This window comes from Salvelinus fontinalis, chromosome 3, assembly GCF_029448725.1.
Source record: "Salvelinus fontinalis isolate EN_2023a chromosome 3, ASM2944872v1, whole genome shotgun sequence".
NCBI classification, from domain to species: domain Eukaryota; kingdom Metazoa; phylum Chordata; class Actinopteri; order Salmoniformes; family Salmonidae; genus Salvelinus; species Salvelinus fontinalis.
In genome coordinates, this window is record NC_074667.1 from 68,138,377 (window position 1) to 68,162,178 (window position 23,802).

Genomic DNA, 23,802 nt, shown 5'->3' on the forward strand with positions numbered 1-23,802 from the left:
GGAATAACTCAAACTAGTAAAGCTGTGGGAAACTGACTAGTGATGGTGGGAAGAGGAAGCTCTCAGTGGGAGTAGTGACCCCTTAACACTAGTGACCCAACTGAAGGACTTCCCCTTAACACTAGTGACCCAACTGAAGGACTTCCCCTTAACACTAGTGACCCAACTGAATCACTTCCCCTTAACACTAGTGACCCAACTGAATCACTTCCCCTTAACACTAGTGACCCAACTGAAGGACTTCCCCTTAACACTAGTGACCCAACTGAAGCACTTCCCCTTAACACTAGTGACCCAACTGAAGAACTTCCCCTTAACACTAGTGACCCAACTGAATCACTTCCCCTTAACACTAGTGACCCAACTGAAGGACTTCCTCTTAACACTAGTGACCCAACTGAAGGACTTCCCCTTAACACTAGTGACCCAACTGAAGAACTTCCCCTTAACACTAGTGACCCAACTGAATCACTTCCCCTTAACACTAGTGACCCAATTGAAGGACTTCCTCTTAACACTAGTGACCCAACTGAAGGACTTCCCCTTAACACTAGTGACCCAACTGAAGCACGTCCCCTTAACACTAGTGACCCAACTGAAGAACTTCCTCTTAACACTAGTGACCCAACTGAAGCACGTCCCCTTAACACTAGTGACCCAACTGAAGAACTTCCCCTTAACACTAGTGACTCAACTGAAGGACTTCCCCTTAACACTAGTGACCCAACTGAAGGACTTCCCCTTAACACTAGTGACCCAACTGAAGCACTTCCCCTTAACACTAGTGAACCAACTGAAGAACTTCCTCTTAACACTAGTGACCCAACTGAAGCACGTCCCCTTAACACTAGTGACCCAACTGAAGAACTTCCCCTTAACACTAGTGAACCAACTGAAGAACTTCCTCTTAACACTAGTGACCCAACTGAAGCACGTCCCCTTAACACTAGTGACCCAACTGAATCACTTCCCCTTAACACTAGTGACCCAACTGAAGGACTTCCCCTTAACACTAGTGACCCAACTGAAGAACTTCCCCTTAACACCAGTGACCCAACTGAAGGACTTCCCCTTAACACTAGTGACCCAACTGAAGCACTTCCCCTTAACACTAGTGACCCAACTGAATCACTTCCCCTTAACACTAGTGACCCAACTGAAGGACTTCCCCTTAACACTAGTGACCCAACTGAATTACTTCCCCTTAACACTAGTGACCCAACTGAAGGACTTCCCCTTAACACTAGTGACCCAACTGAATTACTTCCCCTTAAAACTAGTGACCCAACTGAATTACTTCCCCTTAACACTATTGACCCAACTGAAGGACTTCCCCTTAACACTAGTGAACCAACTGAAGGACTTCCTCTTAACACTAGTGACCCAACTGAAGAACTTCCCCTTAACACTAGTGAACCAACTGAAGAACTTCCTCTTAACACTAGTGAACCAACTGAAGCACTTCCCCTTAACACTAGTGACCCAACTGAAGCACTTCCCCTTAACACTAGTGAACCAACTGAAGAACTTCCTCTTAACACTAGTGAACCAACTGAAGAACTTCCTCTTAACACTAGTGAACCAACTGAAGCACTTCCCCTTAACACTAGCGACCCAACTGAAGCACTTCCCCTTAACACTAGCGACCCAACTGAAGCACTTCCCCTTAACACTAGTGACCCAACTGAAGGACTTCCCCTTAACACTAGTGACCCAACTGAAGGACTTCCCCTTAACACTAGTGACCCAACTGAAGGACTTCCCCTTAACACTAGTGACCCAACTGAAGCACTTCCCCTTAACACTAGTGACCCAACTGAAGGACTTCCCCTTAACACTAGTGACCCAACTGAAGAACTTCCCCTTAACACTAGTGAACCAACTGAAGGACTTCCTCTTAACACTAGTGAACCAAATGGGCCTTAGGTTGATGTCAAGGAGATGATCCTTGGAGTACTTAATGCGTTGTGCCCTTGGTTTAGATGAAGGGAGCCGGAAAGCTGCCTGGGTCCAGGGTAAGGAGTTCACCTTAGGCTTTATTTAGGATCCACGTCAGCACTCTGTCTTGTTGAGCCAGATCCTTGTTTTAGAGAAAGGAAAGGGAGAGGGGAACGAGACAGAGAGAGAGGAAAGAGACAGAGAGAGGAGATAGACAGAGGAAAGAGAGAGAGGGGGGATAGAGACAGAGAGAGAGAGAGAGAGAGAGAGAGAGAGAGAGAGGAAAGAGACAGAGAGAGGAGATAGACAGAGGAAAGAGAGAGAGGGGGGATAGAGACAGAGAGAGGAGAGAGAGAGAGAGAGGAAAGAGACAGGCAGAGACAGAGAGAGGAGAGAGAGAGAGACAGAGAGAGAAAAGGGTTGTCTTTTCCTTGTCTGATCATAAACTACCTCTTGTCAGTTCATAACTACGCCTGTCTAGCTAAGTTATGAACATAAATTTGACCGACTGCCTCGATTCGGTCTTATGTAGCTAAATTTGAAACAGTGTTTTTTACATTGGGTAAAAATAGACTCAAAGCTACAAAATGGTTTATCATACGCTGCAGTTGAGGAACACAGGGAAAGTAATTCTGCTTTGAAAGTTGCTAAACTTGTAAACCAACTTTTGAGAAAAAGACCCTTGAATGTTTTGGTATCTAGTGGAGAGATCTTCTTTGTCTCCACCCATTCCGCATCGTTCACACCCTATTAAGCCTTAGCCCTGCCCATCTCTGTAAGAATTCACATGTGCTAAACAGAGGGAGTAGAGTAGAAAACCACCAACACTTTCAAGACAAAAAGTGGTGAAAGTAGCAGCCTACAAAAAGGAAAATCTCCTGGTAAAAATACACTTCATCTAGTCTTTGGCCTATATCCTAATCTGACTTTGAAAGTGTCCAGATAAAAAATATTGTATATATATTTTGTAATTATTAGATCATGCTTACCCAGATACACTTGTCTAAATTGATCATGTGAAAGAAATGCTATAACCTCCAGCCACATCTAGCTGGCTATTGTCTAGACATGTTCACATGTTCATGAAATACTATAGATGACCCCCCCCAGCCACATCTAGCTGGATGGGTCACTATTGTCTATACATGTACACATGTTCATGAAATACTATAGATGGTCGTAGTCACCCCCAGATACACCTGGCTAATTTGATGGGTCATGTCATCATCTGGCGAAGAGGAGTCTTTTGTTTAGACACGTAGCTAGCTAGCTAAACAATGAACCATAATCCCAACCCATAGCTACAGGACAAACGGATTGTCATAGCTAGCCACAATGAATCAACTGCTGTAGTATGAATCTGCAGGTACAGTAGCTAAAGCTAACCAACTAGGTTCAATGTTAGCTAGCTAGCTAGCTAGGCCTTTTGCCGTTTGGTAGGGTGTCATTGTAAATAAGAAATTATTCTTAACTGACTTGGCTAGTTAAATAAAATTGTAAATAAAAATTAATTAAATAAACAAGTAAAGTTCCTGCTTAGGTCTTCATTTTCAGGGAAAAGACCTACTTGGACTTATTTGAAAGTGTATTTTTTCCCCCCATGACAGCTTGCCAACGTTAGAAACTGCTGAGACGATCCACCGGGTGATGTGACAGCGACGACCACCTGTTCTCACTAAAACGATGAAGATGAGGATCCTGGGGCCAGGGAGGTTCTGTGTTCTGCTGGGTGTGTCCCTCCAACTGTTGCTGTTGCTACCAGACACCTCCTCTACCGCTGCAACCTGGAGACAGAGTGGACCCCGTCTGCAGCTCTCACACACAGGTATCTCATACCCCGCCTGCAGCTCTCACACGCAGGTATCTCATACCCCGCCTGCAGCTCTTACACACAGGTATCTCATACCCCGCCTGCAGCTCTCACACACAGGTATCTCATACCCCGCCTGCAGCTCTCACACACAGGTATCTCATACCCGCCCCTTTTTTTACTCTGAGGAACTCTGGTCCTTGGTGTACTGGGGAACTCTGGTCCTTGGTGTACTGGGGAACTCTGGTCCTTGGTGTACTGGGGAACTCTGGTCCTTGGTGTACTGGGGAACTCTGGTCCTTGGTGTACTGGGGAGCTCTGGTCCTTGGTGTACTGGGGAGCTCTGGTCCTTGGTGTACTGGGGAGCTCTGGTCCTTGGTGTACTGGGGAACTCTGGTCCTTGGTGTACTGAGGAACTCTGGTCCTTGGTGTACTGGGGAGCTCTGGTCCTTGGTGTACTGGGGAACTCTGGTCCTTGGTGTACTGGGGAGCTCTGGTCCTTGGTGTACTGGGGAGCTCTGGTCCTTGGTGTACTGGGGAGCTCTGGTCCTTGGTGTACTGGGGAACTCTGGTCCTTGGTGTACTGGGGAGCTCTGGTCCTTGGTGTACTGGGGAGCTCTGGTCCTTGGTGTACTGAGGAACTCTGGTCCTTGGTGTACTGGGGAGCTCTGGTCCTTGGTGTACTGGGGAACTCTGGTCCTTGGTGTACTGGGGAACTCTGGTCCTTGGTGTACTGGGGAGCTCTGGTCCTTGAAACTGCAACACTGCTGGTTTTCAATATGGCTTTCTAATTAGGGAATAGGGACTGATACAGAATAGAGACTGATAGTGAGGAGGGACTGATACAGAATAGGGACTGATACAGAATAGAGACTGATAGTAAAGAGGGACTGATAGTGAAGAGGGACTGATAGTGAAGAGGGACTGATAGTGAAGAGGGACTGATAGTGAAGAGGGACTGATAGTGAAGAGGGACTGATAGTGAAGAGGGACTGATAGTGAAGAGGGACTGATAGTGAGGAGGGACTGATACAGAATAGGGACTGATACAGAATAGGGACTGATACAGAATAGAGACTGATAGTGAGGAGGGACTGATACAGAATAGGGACTGATACAGAATAGAGACTGATAGTGAATAGGGACTGATACAGAATAGGGACTGATGCAGAATTATTTCTATAATGCCTCATTTAGTTTAGACAGAGTGGTGGTAACGTGTCATTGGGGAGGAAGGGCTAAGTGGGAGGGGTTTGATATGATACTGTAATAGAATCAGTGCAGTAACGCCTGCAGTCCTCTGCACAGCCAGCAACAACCTTGTTTTTGTCGCCATGGCGATCCCCAACACAAATAATTACTCTCCCCTGTCTTTATTAGCAGGAGAGGACATGATCAACTTTGTTTCACCCGATGGGGGAAATTATCTGGAAAAATGTGTTTTGTTTTTTAATGAAGTAAGTTATTATCCATGGCATTGTTTGTGTCTGTGTGTCTGTGTGTCTGTGTCTGTGTCTGTGTCTGTGTTTGTGTTTGTGTTTGTGTTTGTGTCTGTGTCTGTGTCTGTGTCTGTGTGTCTGTGTGTCTGTGTCTGTGTCTGTGTTTGTGTTTGTGTTTGTGTCTGTGTCTGTGTGTCTGTGTGTCTGTGTGTCTGTGTGTCTGTGTGCCTGTGTATATGTGTATGTGTCTGTGTTTGTGTTTGTGTTTGTGTTTGTGTCTGTGTTTGTATTTGTATTTATTGTGGATCCCCACTAGCTGCTGCCAAAGGGTCCAGCAGAATTAAGGCAGTTATACATTTTAAAAACATTACTATACATTCATAACAGATTTCACAACATACTAAGTGTGTGCCCTCAGGCCCCTACTCTACTACCACATAACTATAATGTGTGTGTGTGTATAGTGCGTATGTTATCGTGTGTGTGTGTATGCATGTGTCGATGTTTGTGTTGCTTCACACTTCGATAAGGTGTATTTCTATCTGTTTTTTAAATCTGATTCTTCTGCTGCATCAGTTACCTGACGTGGAATAGAGTTCCATGTAGTCATGGCTCTATGTAGTACTGTGTGCCTCCCATAGTCTGTTCTGGACTTGGGGACTGTGAAGAGACCTTTTGTTGGCATGTCTTGTGGGGTATGCATGGGTGTTCGAGCTGTGTGCCAGTAGTTCAAACAGACAGCTCGGTGCATTCAACATGTCAATACCTGTCACTAATACAAGTAGTGATGAAATCAATCTCTCCTCCACTTTCAGCTAGGAGAGATTGACATGCATATTATTAATGTTACCTATCTGTGTACATCCAAGGGCCAGCCGTGCTGCCATGTTCTGAGCCAATTGCAATTTTCCTAAATCCCTCTTTGTGGCACCTGACCACAGAACAGAACAGTAGTCCAGGTGTGACACAACTAGGGCCTGAAGGACCTGCCTTGTTGATAGTGTTGTTAAGAAGGTAGAGCAGAGCTTTCTTATGGACAGACTTCCTCCCATCTTAGCTACTGTTGTATCAATATGTTTTGACCATAAGAGTTTACAATCCAGAGTTACTCCAAGCAGTTTAGTCACTTAAACTTGCCACCCATTCTGAAACTAACTGCAGCTCTTTGTTGAGTGTTGCAGTCATTTCAGTCGCTGTAGTAGCTGACGTGTATAGTGTTGAGTCATCCGCATACATAGACAGACTGGCTTCACTCAAAGCCAGTGGCATATCGTTAGTAAAGATTGAAAAAAGTAAGGGGCCTAAACAGCTGCCCTGGGGAACTCCTGATTCTACCTGGATTGTGTTGGAGAGGCTTCCATTAAAGAAAATCCTCTGTGTTCTGTTAGACAGGTAGCTCTTTATCCACATTATAGCAGTATCACGTTTAGGTAAGACAGTGTAAACAGTGTAAAAGTAACAACAGTTTATTACCAGCACAGGGGCAGGCAAACGACATTTCAAGACAGGCAGGGGTCAATAATCCAGAAATAGTGTAAAGGGTCCAGAACGGCAGGCAGTCTCAGGGTCAGGGTAGGCAGGGGTCAATAATCCAGAACGGTGGGGTAAGGTACAAAATGGCAGGCAATCTCATGGTCAGGGCCGGTAGAACAGTCAATACCGAGAAGGACTGGAAAGCAGGAGCAAGAAACAGGCAGGAGCGGGGAAACAAACGCTGGTAGGTTTTTACGAACAAAACAAACTGGCAACATACAAACAGAGAACACAGGTATAAATACACAGGGAATAATGAGGAAGATGGGCGACACCTGGACAGGGGGTGGAGACAATCACAAAGACAGGTGAAACAGATCAGGGTGTGACAAGCAGGGGTTTGTAAAGCCATAACACAAACGTTTTTTTCCCCAGCAACATACTAAGATTGATAATATAACGGCCTGAAATCTGAAATCTAACAAAAACCAGAGGTCTTGCTGTACAGCCAGGCTCTCTCCAGGTTTTATAGCCCAGATCTTCAGACAGACGGTGGTAGAATGGGGGAGAACAGAAGAAACTACTGACCCATTGTTGTCGTGGAGGAAGGAAAGAGGGGATATGGTCTGTTCGGTACAACAGAGGATTTGTACTGTAGGGCCAGGAGATTTAGTAGGTTGCGTGTTTAAAAATAGGCATGTTCATGTTAATATCTATGCATTCACAATCTATTACGTAGAGCAGGGCTCTTCAACTGGTGGCCCGTGTGCCAAATTTGGCCAATGATTGATTTTATTTGGCTCTCCCAAGTTTTCAAAAAGCAAAACATTATTTTCACTGTAAAATCTCTAGGCAATCAGCTCAAAGTCATTTTTAACTTAGGAAATATGTTCCCGAAGTATTACGACGCATAAATATATCAACATTCGGCATTTCGGATCCAAGTGTAATCGAGGTTTGAAATGATTGTCTAGTACTGTCACGCCCTGACCATAGAGATCCTTTTTATGTCTCTGTTTTGGTTTGGTCAGGGCGTGAGTTTGGGTGGGCATTCTATGTCTGGTGTTCTATGTTGTCTATTTCTATGTGGTTGGCCGTGTGTGGTTCTCAATCAGAGGCAGCTGTCTATCGTTGTCTCTGATTGAGAACCATATTTAGGTAGCCTGTTTTCCCCACTTTGAGTTGTGGGTGATTATTTTCTGTTTAGTGTTTGTCGTCACCTTTCAGAACTGTTTGTTTGTCGTGTTGTTGTTTTGGTTAGAGTGTTCACATTTATTAAAATAACGTATTATGAATACTTAGCACGCTGCACCTTGGTCCTCTTCTCCTACTCCCGACAACAATCGTTACAAGTACTGTATCCGTTGGGCTTCTTGCGGTCACTAATCCTGTAATTATTTGTAATTATATTCCGGCCCCCTGACCATCTGCTCAAGATAAAAACGTCCCGCGGACGTGGAGACTTAAACTACGATCCTGAGTTTTCCTGGTCGTGTCATGCAGTCATTAAGATAGATAAATCATTATGTACTTTTTATGTACTTTTACTACACAATTTCATGTTCATCTGTCAAGATGTGTGGTATAATCTTTCCCTGGAGGGCTGTGTGCTTGTCAGGACGGTAATGTATTAGTACGATACCTGCTAGGAAAACAAGTTTCTCCTTTCTCCTCTCCCTCTCTAATCAGTAACATCTGTGTGTCTAAACAGGTCTGCCTTTCTCCTCTCCGTCTCTAATCAGTAACGTCTGTGTGTCTAAACAGACCTGCCTCTCTGTGTGTCTGAAAGGCCTGCCTCTCTGTGTGTCTGAAAGGTCTGCCTCTCTGTGTGTCTGAAAGGCCTGCCTCTCTGTGTGTCTGAAAGATCTGCCTCTCTGTGTGTCTGAAAGGCCTGCCTCTCTGTGTGTCTGAAAGGTCTGCCTCTCTGTGTGTCTGAAAGGCCTGCTTCTCTGTGTGTCTGAAAGGCCTGCTTCTCTGTGTGTCTGAAAGGCCTGCTTCTCTGTGTGTCTGAAAGGTCTGCCTCTCTGTGTGTCTGAAAGGCCTGCTTCTCTGTGTGTCTGAAAGGCCTGCTTCTCTGTGTGTCTGAAAGGCCTGCTTCTCTGTGTGTCTGAAAGGCCTGCCTCTCTGTGTGTCTGACAGGTCTGCCTCTCTGTGTGTCTGAAAGGCCTGCCTCTCTGTGTGTCTGAAAGGCCTGCCTCTCTGTGTGTCTGAAAGGCCTGCCTCTCTGTGTGTCTGAAAGGCCTGCCTCTCTGTGTGTCTGAAAGGCCTGCTTCTCTGTGTGTCTGAAAGGCCTGCTTCTCTGTGTGTCTGAAAGGCCTGCTTCTCTGTGTGTCTGACAGGTCTGCCTCTCTGTGTGTCTGAAAGGCCTGCCTCTCTGTGTGTCTGACAGGTCTGCCTCTCTGTGTGTCTGAAAGGCCTGCCTCTCTGTGTGTCTGAAAGGCCCGCCTCTCTGTGTGTCTGACAGGCCTGCCTCTCTGATGTACTATAATTATAGCCCCAGGGAGGATGTGATGTCTGTGTGTCTGACAGACCTGCCTCTCTGATGTACTATAATTCTAGCCCCAGGGATGATGTGATGTCTGGGTGTGTGTTTGGCCCTCCTGTTAACAGTAGATAGTGGAAAGCAGTCCGAGGGTCAGAGGGCTGGAGGATAACACCCTGTCAGTGTGTGTGTGTGTGTGTGTGTGTGTGTGTGTATGTGTGTGTGTGTGTGTGTGTGTGTGTGTGTGTGTGTGTGTGTGTGTGTGTGTGTGTGTGTGTGTGTGTGTGTGTGTGTGTGTGTGTGTGTGTGTGTGTGTGTGTGTGAGAGAGAGATAACACCCTCTCAGCTCCCTCCTCCCTCAGGATGTGTGATCTAGGCTGGGTTCCTGAGGTCACTCTCTGGGGTTAGCTCTGACATCCAGATAGTTAGAGAGAGAGGGAGGGAGGGAGGGCTCTGGGGATGGATGCTCCTCTCTGTGCGTGTGTCAGAGAGGGAGGGAGGGAGGGAGGGCTCTGGGGATTGATGCTCCTCCCTGTGTGTCAGAGGGAGGGAGGGAGGGAGAGGGAGAGAGGGAGAGAGGGAGAGAGAGAGAGAGAGAGAGAGAGAGAGAGAGAGGGAGAGAGGGAGAGAGGGAGAGAGGGAGAGAGGGAGAGAGGGAGAGGGAGAGATATGACCATATTAGAGACACATATTTCCCTCAGATTACACAGACTTATAAAGAATTCGAAAACAAATTCAATTTTGATAAACTCCCATATCTATTGGGTGAAATACCATAGTGTGCCATCACTGCAGCAATATTTGTGACCGGTTGCCTGAACAAAATGGCAACCAGTGAAGAACAAACACCATTGTAAATAGAACCCATATTTATGTTTATTTGTTTTCCCTTTTGTACTTTAACCATTTGTAAATCGTTACAACACTGTATGTAGACATAATATGACATTTGAAATGTCTTTATTCTTTTGGAACTTTTGAAAGTGTAATGTTTCCTGTTCATTTTTGTTTATTTTTTGTTTATGTTTATTTTCTATTTCACTTGCTTTGGCAATGTTAACATATGATTCCCATGCATATAAAGCCACTTGAGGTAAATTGAATTGAGACAGAGAGGATGGAGTGTAACGTTCGTCGTCGGAATGAGAAGGATCGGACCAAAGCGCAGCCCGGTAAGTGTTCATGATTATTTATTTAAACTGAACACTGAGACAAAATAACAAAATGTAACACGAAACAGTCCTGTCTGGTGCACAGAACACAAACCCACAAAACACAGGTGGGAAAAGGCTACCTAAGTATGGTTCTCAATTAGAGACAACGATAGACAGCTGCCTCTGATTGAGAACCACACCCGCCAAACAACAAAGAAATACAAAACATAGAAAATGAACGTAGAATGCCCACCCAAAATCACACCCTGACCAAACTAAAATAGAGACATAAAAAGCTCTCTACGGACAGGACGTGACATGGAGCATATATCCCAGAAAGCCTGGTCAAGGGCGTCTCCTCTGACACCAGATGATGAAACAATGTTTTATGTCTAACCAAATGTCTCTGTTTCTGTTGGTCAGTGACACTGACATTAGGGAGGGGGGGGGGGGGGGGTCATTTAAACTGTGGTGAACTCATTTGAGTTATAAAAGTCAAGCGAACGATTAAACAATTATCTTTCATCGCTGGCAGAGCATTTGGGGTGCGTGAGAAGAGGCGGTGGGAGGAAAGAGAGGGAGTCATCGCAGGGCACAACGCAGCACCAACGGGTAATGTGTTGTTGTAAAGCTGAAACACTGAGAACAATAGAGTCATTTAGATCAACACCTGATGAAACATGTGACTGGAGCCAATCGTAGCACAGCTGAGAAACTATAGAGAGAGACCTCATACAGAACTGACTACTTCCTGCTGCTGGCACCACATTGACGGTTCTGTTTTTTTATCCTAATGAAGCAACATGAAGAATGTGTGTTTGACTGATGTACTGTAAGAGCCCGGGTACGTGCAGTCTAGCTTTGGCATATTGAGCAGAGGCTATCGGAGGTTTATGTGTGTGTGTGTGTGTGTATGTTCATGCGTGTGTGTGTGTGAGGTAGTGTGTGCTTGAGCAGAGGCTGTCGTAAGTTGCAGCTGTCAAAATAATAGGAGGAAGTGTGAAGTGCACACACATCAGCTCTGTGTTGTTGGTCAGAGACATCAGCTCTGTGTTGTTGGTTAGAGACAGAGAGACATGAGGTCTGTGTTGTTGGTGAGAGACAGAGAGACAGAGAGGTCATTGTCCTCCACAGGCCTGTTTACATTGGTCCTAATCCACATTTAAGTCAAACCTCCCCATCAAAAACACAACAAAGGGGAATTTCAGTTGAAAAAGTTGCTGTACTATTCGTGTCGATGTCTATATGTCGGCAGGGTTTCTGACTTCAGAGGTTAACTAAAACAGAGGAGTTGAAGGCCACTCAGAGAGACTAAAAACATCTGTCCTAATGATAATATTTTATCGGTTACACTGCTGACAGTACACACTTACTTTGACTAACTTACCTTAACACACACACACACACACACACACACACACACACACACACACACACACACACACACACACACACACACACACACACACACACACACACACACACACACACACACACACACACACAGTCAATATGTTGCGTGGTGAAACAACCATTCAGTGCTCATATCATTCACACAGATCTGGTTTGAAACTCCTCTGTCTGGAAGGACTTAGAGTAAAACTATGAATGTTTGTAAGCAAAGTAACTGATGAACCCAGTTTACATAACATACAGGGGACCTACTCAACTATCAGAGACTCTGACATACAGGGGACCTACTCAACTATCAGAGACTCTGACATACAGGGGACCTACTCAACTATCAGAGACTCTGACATACAGGGGACCTACTCAACTATCAGAGACTCTGACATACAGGGGACCTACTCAACTATCAGAGACTCTGACATACAGGGGACCTACTCAACTATCAGAGACTCTGACATACAGGGGACCTACTCAACTATCAGAGACTCTGACATACAGGGGACCTACTCAACTATCAGAGACTCTGTCATACAGGGGACCTACTCAACTATCAGAGACTCTGACATACAGGGGACCTACTCAACTATCAGAGACTCTGTCATACAGGGGACCTACTCAACTATCAGAGACTCTGACATACAGGGGACCTACTCAACTATCAGAGACTCTGACATACAGGGGACCTACTCAACTATCAGAGACTCTGACATACAGGGGACCTACTCAACTATCAGAGACTCTGACATACAGGGGACCTACTCAACTATCAGAGACTCTGACATACAGGGGACCTACTCAACTATCAGAGACTCTGACATACAGGGGACCTACTCAACTATCAGAGACTCTGTCATACAGGGGACCTACTCAACTATCAGAGACTCTGACATACAGGGGACCTCCTCAACTATCAGAGACTCTGACATACAGGGGACCTACTCAACTATCAGAGACTCTGACATACAGGGGACCTACTCAACTATCAGAGACTCTGTCATACAGGGGACCTACTCAACTATCAGAGACTCTGACAAACAGGGGACCTCCTCAACTATCAGAGACTCTGTCATACAGGGGACCTACTCAACTATCAGAGACTCTGACATACAGGGGACCTACTCAACTATCAGAGACTCTGACATACAGGGGACCTACTCAACTATCAGAGACTCTGACATACAGGGGACCTACTCAACTATCAGAGACTCTGTCATACAGGGGACCTACTCAACTATCAGAGACTCTGTCATACAGGGGACCTACTCAACTATCAGAGACTCTGACATACAGGGGACCTACTCAACTATCAGAGACTCTGACATACAGGGGACCTACTCAACTATCAGAGACTCTGACATACAGGGGACCTACTCAACTATCAGAGACTCTGACATACAGGGGACCTACTCAACTATCAGAGACTCTGTCATACAGGGGACCTACTCAACTATCAGAGACTCTGTCATACAGGGGACCTACTCAACTATCAGAGACTCTGTCATACAGGGGACCTACTCAACTATCAGAGACTCTGACATACAAGGGACCTACTCAACTATCAGAGACTCTGACATACAGGGGACCTACTCAACTATCAGAGACTCTGACATACAGGGGACCTACTCAACTATCAGAGACTCTGACATACAGGGGACCTACTCAACTATCAGAGACTCTGACATACAGGGGACCTACTCAACTATCAGAGACTCTGACATACAGGGGACCTACTCAACTATCAGAGACTCTGACATACAGGGGACCTACTCAACTATCAGAGACTCTGACATACAGGGGACCTACTCAACTATCAGAGACTCTGACATACAGGGGACCTACTCAACTATCAGAGACTCTGACATACAGGGGACCTACTCAACTATCAGAGACTCTGACATACAGGGGACCTACTCAACTATCAGAGACTCTGACATACAGGGGACCTACTCAACTATCAGAGACTCTGACATACAGGGGACCTACTCAACTATCAGAGACTCTGTCATACAGGGGACCTACTCAACTATCAGAGACTCTGACATACAGGGGACCTACTCAACTATCAGAGACTCTGACATACAGGGGACCTACTCAACTATCAGAGACTCTGACATACAGGGGACCTACTCAACTATCAGAGACTCTGACATACAGGGGACCTACTCAACTATCAGAGACTCTGTCATACAGGGGACCTACTCAACTATCAGAGACTCTGACATACAGGGGACCTACTCAACTATCAGAGACTCTGTCATACAGGGGACCTACTCAACTATCAGAGACTCTGACATACAGGGGACCTACTCAACTATCAGAGACTCTGACATACAGGGGACCTACTCAACTATCAGAGACTCTGACATACAGGGGACCTACTCAACTATCAGAGACTCTGACATACAGGGGACCTACTCAACTATCAGAGACTCTGACATACAGGGGACCTACTCAACTATCAGAGACTCTGACATACAGGGGACCTACTCAACTATCAGAGACTCTGACATACAGGGGACCTACTCAACTATCAGAGACTCTGACATACAGGGGACCTACTCAACTATCAGAGACTCTGTCATACAGGGGACCTACTCAACTATCAGAGACTCTGTCATACAGGGGACCTACTCAACTATCAGAGACTCTGACATACAGGGGACCTACTCAACTATCAGAGACTCTGTCATACAGGGGACCTACTCAACTATCAGAGACTCTGACATACAGGGGACCTACTCAACTATCAGAGACTCTGACATACAGGGGACCTACTCAACTATCAGAGACTCTGACATACAGGGGACCTACTCAACTATCAGAGACTCTGACATACAGGGGACCTACTCAACTATCAGAGACTCTGACATACAGGGGACCTACTCAACTATCAGAGACTCTGACATACAGGGGACCTACTCAACTATCAGAGACTCTGACATACAGGGGACCTACTCAACTATCAGAGACTCTGACATACAGGGGACCTACTCAACTATCAGAGACTCTGACATACAGGGGACCTACTCAACTATCAGAGACTCTGACATACAGGGGACCTACTCAACTATCAGAGACTGACATACAGGGGACCTACTCAACTATCAGAGACTCTGACATACAGGGGACCTACTCAACTATCAGAGACTCTGACATACAGGGGACCTACTCAACTATCAGAGACTCTGACATACAGGGGACCTACTCAACTATCAGAGACTCTGACATACAGGGGACCTACTCAACTATCAGAGACTCTGACATACAGGGGACCTACTCAACTATCAGAGACTCTGACATACAGGGGACCTACTCAACTATCAGAGACTGACATACAGGGGACCTACTCAACTATCAGAGACTCTGACATACAGGGGACCTACTCAACTATCAGAGACTCTGACATACAGGGGACCTACTCAACTATCAGAGACTCTGACATACAGGGGACCTACTCAACTATCAGAGACTCTGTCATACAGGGGACCTACTCAACTATCAGAGACTCTGACATACAGGGGACCTACTCAACTATCAGAGACTCTGACATACAGGGGACCTACTCAACTATCAGAGACTCTGACATACAGGGGACCTACTCAACTATCAGAGACTCTGTCATACAGGGGACCTACTCAACTATCAGAGACTCTGTCATACAGGGGACCTACTCAACTATCAGAGACTCTGACATACAAGGGACCTACTCAACTATCAGAGACTCTGACATACAGGGGACCTACTCAACTATCAGAGACTCTGACATACAGGGGACCTACTCAACTATCAGAGACTCTGACATACAGGGGACCTACTCAACTATCAGAGACTCTGACATACAGGGGACCTACTCAACTATCAGAGACTCTGACATACAGGGGACCTACTCAACTATCAGAGACTCTGACATACAGGGGACCTACTCAACTATCAGAGACTCTGACATACAGGGGACCTACTCAACTATCAGAGACTCTGACATACAGGGGACCTACTCAACTATCAGAGACTCTGACATACAGGGGACCTACTCAACTATCAGAGACTCTGACATACAGGGGACCTACTCAACTATCAGAGACTCTGACATACAGGGGACCTACTCAACTATCAGAGACTCTGACATACAGGGGACCTACTCAACTATCAGAGACTCTGTCATACAGGGGACCTACTCAACTATCAGAGACTCTGACATACAGGGGACCTACTCAACTATCAGAGACTCTGACATACAGGGGACCTACTCAACTATCAGAGACTCTGACATACAGGGGACCTACTCAACTATCAGAGACTCTGACATACAGGGGACCTACTCAACTATCAGAGACTCTGTCATACAGGGGACCTACTCAACTATCAGAGACTCTGACATACAGGGGACCTACTCAACTATCAGAGACTCTGTCATACAGGGGACCTACTCAACTATCAGAGACTCTGACATACAGGGGACCTACTCAACTATCAGAGACTCTGACATACAGGGGACCTACTCAACTATCAGAGACTCTGACATACAGGGGACCTACTCAACTATCAGAGACTCTGACATACAGGGGACCTACTCAACTATCAGAGACTCTGACATACAGGGGACCTACTCAACTATCAGAGACTCTGACATACAGGGGACCTACTCAACTATCAGAGACTCTGACATACAGGGGACCTACTCAACTATCAGAGACTCTGACATACAGGGGACCTACTCAACTATCAGAGACTCTGTCATACAGGGGACCTACTCAACTATCAGAGACTCTGTCATACAGGGGACCTACTCAACTATCAGAGACTCTGACATACAGGGGACCTACTCAACTATCAGAGACTCTGTCATACAGGGGACCTACTCAACTATCAGAGACTCTGACATACAGGGGACCTACTCAACTATCAGAGACTCTGACATACAGGGGACCTACTCAACTATCAGAGACTCTGACATACAGGGGACCTACTCAACTATCAGAGACTCTGACATACAGGGGACCTACTCAACTATCAGAGACTCTGACATACAGGGGACCTACTCAACTATCAGAGACTCTGACATACAGGGGACCTACTCAACTATCAGAGACTCTGACATACAGGGGACCTACTCAACTATCAGAGACTCTGACATACAGGGGACCTACTCAACTATCAGAGACTCTGACATACAGGGGACCTACTCAACTATCAGAGACTCTGACATACAGGGGACCTACTCAACTATCAGAGACTGACATACAGGGGACCTACTCAACTATCAGAGACTCTGACATACAGGGGACCTACTCAACTATCAGAGACTCTGACATACAGGGGACCTACTCAACTATCAGAGACTCTGACATACAGGGGACCTACTCAACTATCAGAGACTCTGACATACAGGGGACCTACTCAACTATCAGAGACTCTGACATACAGGGGACCTACTCAACTATCAGAGACTCTGACATACAGGGGACCTACTCAACTATCAGAGACTGACATACAGGGGACCTACTCAACTATCAGAGACTCTGACATACAGGGGACCTACTCAACTATCAGAGACTCTGACATACAGGGGACCTACTCAACTATCAGAGACTCTGACATACAGGGGACCTACTCAACTATCAGAGACTCTGACATACAGGGGACCTACTCAACTATCAGAGACTCTGACATACAGGGGACCTACTCAACTATCAGAGACTCTGACATACAGGGGACCTACTCAACTATCAGAGACTCTGTCATACAGGGGACCTACTCAACTATCAGAGACTCTGACATACAGGGGACCTACTCAACTATCAGAGACTCTGTCATACAGGGGACCTACTCAACTATCAGAGACTCTGACATACAGGGGACCTACTCAACTATCAGAGACTCTGACATACAGGGGACCTACTCAACTATCAGAGACTCTGACATACAGGGGACCTACTCAACTATCAGAGACTCTGACATACAGGGGACCTACTCAACTATCAGAGACTCTGACATACAGGGGACCTACTCAACTATCAGAGACTCTGACATACAGGGGACCTACTCAACTATCAGAGACTCTGACATACAGGGGACCTACTCAACTATCAGAGACTCTGACATACAGGGGACCTACTCAACTATCAGAGACTCTGACAGAGTTTTTTCCCTGACAACGTAATCCTGGTTAACTAAAGTCTTGTGTAATTGGTCAGATAGTCCATTAAGTTCTGGGACCATACGTGGAACGAGGGACCAAGAGATGGGACCAAGAGATGGAACGAGGATCGGAACCGGGAACACTTCAACCCTCTCTCTGTGGGCCAAATTGTTTCCCTCCTCTTATTGAAACCTTTGTCCAAGTAACCAGTGGCAAAAACTCAAGCACCGGAACAAATGCTTTTTGTTATCTCCTGCATCCCGTAGTATCAGATCTACGGTACCATTTAATGTATCTAGTCTGTCCACCAGAGATTTTTTTTTTTTACCATTATTTTACTAGGTAAGTTGACTGAGAACACATTCTCATTTGCAGCAACGACCTGGGGAATAGTTACAGGGGAGAGGAGGGGGATGAATGAGCCAATTGTAAACTGGGGATTATTGGGTGACCATGACGGTTTGAGGGCCAGATTGGGAATTTAGCCAGGACACCGGGGTTAACACCCCTACGATAAGTGCCATGGGATCTTTAATGCCCTCAGAGAGTCAGGACACCCGTTTAACGTCCCATACGAAAGACGGCACCCTACACAGGGCAGTGTCCCCAATCACTGCCCTGGGGCATTGGGATATTTTTCTTAGACCAGAGGAAAGAGTGCCTCCTACTGGCCCTCCAACACCACTTCCAGCAGCATCTGGTCTCCCATCCAGGGACTGACCAGGACCAACCCTGCTTAGCTTCAGAAGCAAGCCAGCAGTGGTATGCAGGGTGGTATGCTGCTGGCTAAAGATTACTGACAACGTAACACCGGTAAGACAAAAAAAAAACGTAGTGCCCTTGCATTTGTGGTATGTGTCAGTGTCGGTCAGTGCCCCCTGACCCCTGTGTCACCGCAGTAACGAGGTGAGGCAGATACGAGCGAGGGCTGACACAGAGAGTAGTGCTGAGCTGTAGGTCAGCAGGCTAATGAACCTGTCAGAGAACAGAGAGAAAGCAGATGGGTGAAGGCTGTGTGTGTGTGTGTGTGTGTGTGTGTGTGTGTGTGTGTGTGTGTGTGTGTGTGTGTGTGTGTGTGTGTGTGTGTGTGTGTGTGTGTGTGTGTGTGTGTGTGTGTGTGTGTGTGTGTGTGTGTGTGTGTGTGTGTGTGTGTGTGTGTGTGTGTGCGCGCATGTGGGCGTGTGGAAGGGGGGTGGTAGAGGGGGTTGGGGTGAAGAATGCTGCTAATTAGGGGTGGGTGTCTTGGGGTTGTTTGGACGGATGTAGGAAAGCTGTGGCTTTCAAACAGATCTGTACAGACACCGACCTTCTTCCCCCTCTCACCTCTTCCTCCTCTCTCCTCTTCCCCCTCTCTCCTCTCCTCTCCTCTCCCCCTCTATCCTCTTCCTCTTTCTCTCCTCTTCCTCCCCTCTTCCTCCCCTCTTCCCCCTCTCCCCTCTTCCCCCTCTCTCCTCTTCCTCCCTTTCTCCTCTTCCTCCCCTCTTTCCCCTCTCCCCTCTTTCTCCCCTCTTCCTCCCCTCTTCCCCCTCTCTCCTCTTCCTCCCTTTCTCCTCTTCCTCCCCTCTTTCCCCTCTCCCCTCTTCCTCCCCTCTTCCCCCTCTCTCCTCTTCCTCCCTCTCCCCTCTTCCTCCCCTCTTCCCCCCTCTCCCCTCTAGTGATTCTAGTGATGGTGAGTGATGGCGGTGATGGTGAGTGATGGTAGAGATAGTGAGTGATGGTAAGTGATTGTGAGTGATGGTAGTGATGGTAAGTGATGGTGAATGATGGTCGTGATGGTAAGTGATTATAGTGATGGTAAGTGGTGGTAGGTGATGGTGAGTGATTGTCAGTGGTGGTGAGTGATGGTAGTGATGGTAGTTGATGGTGGGTGATGGTAATGATGGTGAGTGATTGTGAGTGATTGTCAGTGGTGGTGAGTGATGGTAGTGATGGTGAGTGATGGTAGTTGATGGTGGGTGATGACCAGTGATGGTAAGTGATGGTGGTGATGGTGAGTGATGGTAGTGATGGTGGGTGATGGTAGTTGATGGTGGGTGATGACCAGTAATGGTAATGATGGTGAGTGATTGTGAGTGATGTGTGAGTGATGGTGAGTCTATCTGTGTTGGATCAGGGGGAGTGTTCTGGGTTGGCTGACTCTCTCTCTCTCTCTCTCTCTCTCTCTCTCTCTCTCTCTCTCTCTCTCTCTCTCTCTCTCTCTCTCTCTCTCTCTCTCTCTCTCTCTCTCTCTCTCTCTCTCTCTCTCTCTCACACACACCATCGCCTGACACCTGAGTATTAACCACAGAACCTTACCTCTCTTTTCCACTGAAACAATCTCTCAAAGTTTTTCCTCCAAGACACAACAGCAGTATGACCAAACTGTCTCTAAATGAACCGGGGGAAATAACCATTATCATGGAATTATTATGTCATTCATTCCACTGTGATACTTCTTGGAAAAAACATTTCCTCTAGAGGAGAGAGTAACTACTTTGAAGAGAATGTGTGTTTGAGGAGGAGAGAGAGAGAGAGAGAGAGAGAGAGAGAGAGAGAGAGAGAGAGAGAGAGAGAGAGAGAGAGAGAGAGAGAGAGAGAGAGAGAGAGAGAGAGAGAGAGAGAGAGAGAGGAGAGAGAGGAGAGGAGAGAGAGAGAGAGAGAGAGAGAGAGAGAGAGAGAGAGAGAGAGAGAGAGAGAGAGGAGAGAGAGAGAGAGAGAGAGAGAGAGAGAGAGAGAGAGAGAGAGAGAGAGAGAGAGAGAGAGAGAGGTTTAATATTCTCATGGAATGACGGACCTCACAGAGAACAACCTCCCCATCAGGGCCTCTGTAGTAGGGAACTGGTGTGTCAGTGGAGCAGAGTGCATCAACCCTCCCAGTCTCTGTTACTAAATGCACAGTGGAAACAAAGAGACATGACAAAAGGAAAAATGGGAGGAATGTAGCAATTTGCACGTGGAGTCTACTCAAGGACCCTTGACAAGCCCTCCAACCGGGATGCTTTCAGTGTAGGGTAGAAATGGAGAATTAAGCCATTAGGATGGATGTACAGAGACTGAGTGTGTGTGTCTGTGTGTGTGTGTGTGTGTGTGTGTGTGTTTGTCTGTGTGTGTGTGTGTGTGTGTGTGTGTGTGCGTGCGTCTGCGTCTGCGTCTGCGTCTGCGTTATATGACCACACAACTCTTTAGTACAGCGAGGTCCCAGGAAGTCACTGCATCGCCACAAATCACAGTGTAAGGGAAACACTGTCTGTGTTAACTATGATTCATCAGTCCTACAGCAGGACGGGTAACCTCTCGGTCTGCTGAAGCTACATACGAAGGGGTATACAGATGACAGAGAGTGGTAAAACCTCACTGAAACATATTGGTAATATATTTACGATGACTTCCCATATAAGCAGTGGTGTAAAGTACTTAAGTAAAAATACTTTAAAGTACTACTTAAGTTGTTTTTGGGGGTATCTGCACTTTACTTTATTATTTAAACTTTTACTTTTTCCTCCGTATATTTTCCCTGACCACCAAAAGTACTCGTTACGTGTTTTATGCTTAGCAGGACAGGAAAAGGGTCAAATTCACACACATATCAAGAGAACATCCCTGGTCATCCCTACTGCCTCTGATCTGGAGGACTCACTAAACAGAGAACATCCCTGGTCCATCCCTACTGCCTCTGATCTGGAGGACTCACTAAACACAAATGCTTCGTTGGTAAATGATGTCTGAGTGTCTGAGTGTCTGAGTGTCTGAGTGTCTGAGTGTTGGAGTGTTGGAGTGTCTGAGTGTTGGAGTGTCTGAGTGTTGGAGTGTCTGAGTGTTGGAGTGTCTGAGTGTTGGAGTGTCTGAGTGTTGGAGTGTCTGAGTGTTGGAGTGTCCGAGTGTTGGAGTGTCCGAGTGTCTGAGTGTCTGAGTGTCTGAGTGTTGGAGTGTCTGAGTGTTGGAGTGTCTGAGTGTTGGAGTGTCTGAGTGTTGGATCCGTCTGAGCCGTCACCCAGTCTGAGCCGTCACCCAGTCTGAGCCGTCACCCAGTCTGAGCCGTCACCCAGACTGATCCGTCACCCAGTCTGAGCCGTCACCCAGACTGAGCCGTCACCCAGTCTGAGCCGTCACCCAGTCTGAGCCGTCACCCAGACTGAGCCGTCACCCAGTCTGAGCCGTCACCCAGTCTGAGCCGTCGCCCAGACTGAGCCGTCGCCCAGTCTGAGCCGTCGCCCAGACTGAGCCGTCGCCCAGACTGAGCCGTCACCCAGTCTGAGCCGTCACCCAGTCTGAGCCGTCACCCAGTCTGAGCCGTCACCCAGACTGAGCCGTCACCCAGTCTGAGCCGTCACCCAGACTGAGCCGTCACCCAGTCTGAGCCGTCACCCAGTCTGAGCCGTCACCCAGACTGAGCCGTCACCCAGTCTGAGCCGTCACCCAGACTGAGCCGTCACCCAGACTGAGCCGCCACCCAGTCTGAGCCGTCACCCAGTCTGAGCCGTCACCCAGTCTGAGCCGTCACCCAGTCTGAGCCGTCACCCAGTCTGAGCCGTCACCAAGACTGAGCCGTCACCCAGACTGAGCCGTCACCCAGACTGAGCCGTCACCCAGACTGAGCCGTCACCCAGTCTGAGCCGTCACCCAGACTGAGCCGTCACCCAGTCTGAGCCGTCACCCAGTCTGAGCCGTCACCCAGTCTGAGCCGTCACTCAGACTGAGCCGTCACCCAGTCTGAGCCGTCACCCAGACTGAGCCGTCACCCAGTCTGAGCCGTCACCCAGACTGAGCCGTCACCCAGACTGAGCCGTCACCCAGACTGAGCCGTCACCCAGTCTGAGCCGTCACCCAGACTGAGCCGTCACCCAGTCTGAGACGTCACCCAGTCTGAGCCGTCACCCAGTCTGAGCCGTCACCCAGACTGAGCCGTCACCCAGACTGAGCCGTCACCCAGTCTGAGCCGTCACCCAGACTGAGCCGTCACCCAGACTGAGCCGTCACCCAGACTGAGCCGTCACCCAGTCTGAGCCGTCACCCAGTCTGAGCCGTCACCCAGACTGAGCCGTCACCCAGACTGAGCCGTCACCCAGTCTGAGCCCAGACTACAGAGAAACATCAGACACAGGGTCTGGTCAAGAGTGAGAGTCAGAGGCTGAACAAACTGATGGGCTGACAGCACTTTAAGAAGACGTACGTAAATATTACCTCAATTACCTCGACTAACCGGTGCCCCCACACATTGACTCTGTACCGGTACCTCCCTGTATATAACCTCGTTAATGTTATTTTACTGCTGCTCTTTAATTATGAGTTACTTAAAAAAAAAAAAAAAAAGTTTACTTATCCATTTTTTACTAAACACTTATTTGTCTTAAAGCTGCATTGTGGGTTAAGGGCCTGTAAGTAAGCACATGTGACAATTACAATTTGATTTGATTTGATTTGACTCCACAACACAGATACTCTGTGTGAGTCTCAAATGGCACCTTTTGTTCCCTATGTGTAGTACACTACTTTTGACCATATCCTTAGGGGACCTGGTCAAAAGTAGTGCACTAAATAGGGAATAGGGTATCATTTGAGACTCAGCCACTGTATGTAGGTACCAATCACTAACTTCGGATGACAGCAGAGGATCAATAGTCTGAAGAGAAGGCATGATATTGTGTTTACCTTGTGATTTTGACAAATCAACACACACACACACACACACGCACACACCTAGACACACACACTTTTACCAGAAGTTGATCTCTGATGATGATTGATAAGAGCTGTTATTGCTCAGTAGTAACATGTTATTGATCTGCAGGAGATGATTTAAACAGCGATGTCAAGCAACGATGTACAGGAAGAGAGGAATACTGAATTATTTTTTTAAGCCGTCATGTAAAGTGTTTAGGAAAGGTTTCCGTGGATGCCTGTATTAATTAACCTCACATAGTATATCTTACATTTTGATCGCCTTAAAAAATAAAATGAAACCTTTTGCAATTACGAGT

At 47.0% G+C, this 23,802-nt stretch overlaps 1 protein-coding gene across 2 annotated transcripts in view; it reads left to right on the forward strand.

The window, feature by feature from the left end:
* LOC129851366 (semaphorin-3D-like) overlaps positions 1–23,802 on the forward strand; it is a 134,709-nt gene that overhangs the window by 48,737 nt on the left and 62,170 nt on the right. The window contains exon 2 of one of the 2 annotated variants that reach the window (XM_055917857.1): positions 3,546–3,763. In XM_055917857.1, the coding sequence (XP_055773832.1) occupies positions 3,622–3,763 (142 nt within the window). In that variant the 5' untranslated portion in view covers positions 3,546–3,621. The remainder of the gene's footprint in view (positions 1–3,545; positions 3,764–23,802) is intronic. The other variant, XM_055917858.1, reaches the window with a different exon arrangement.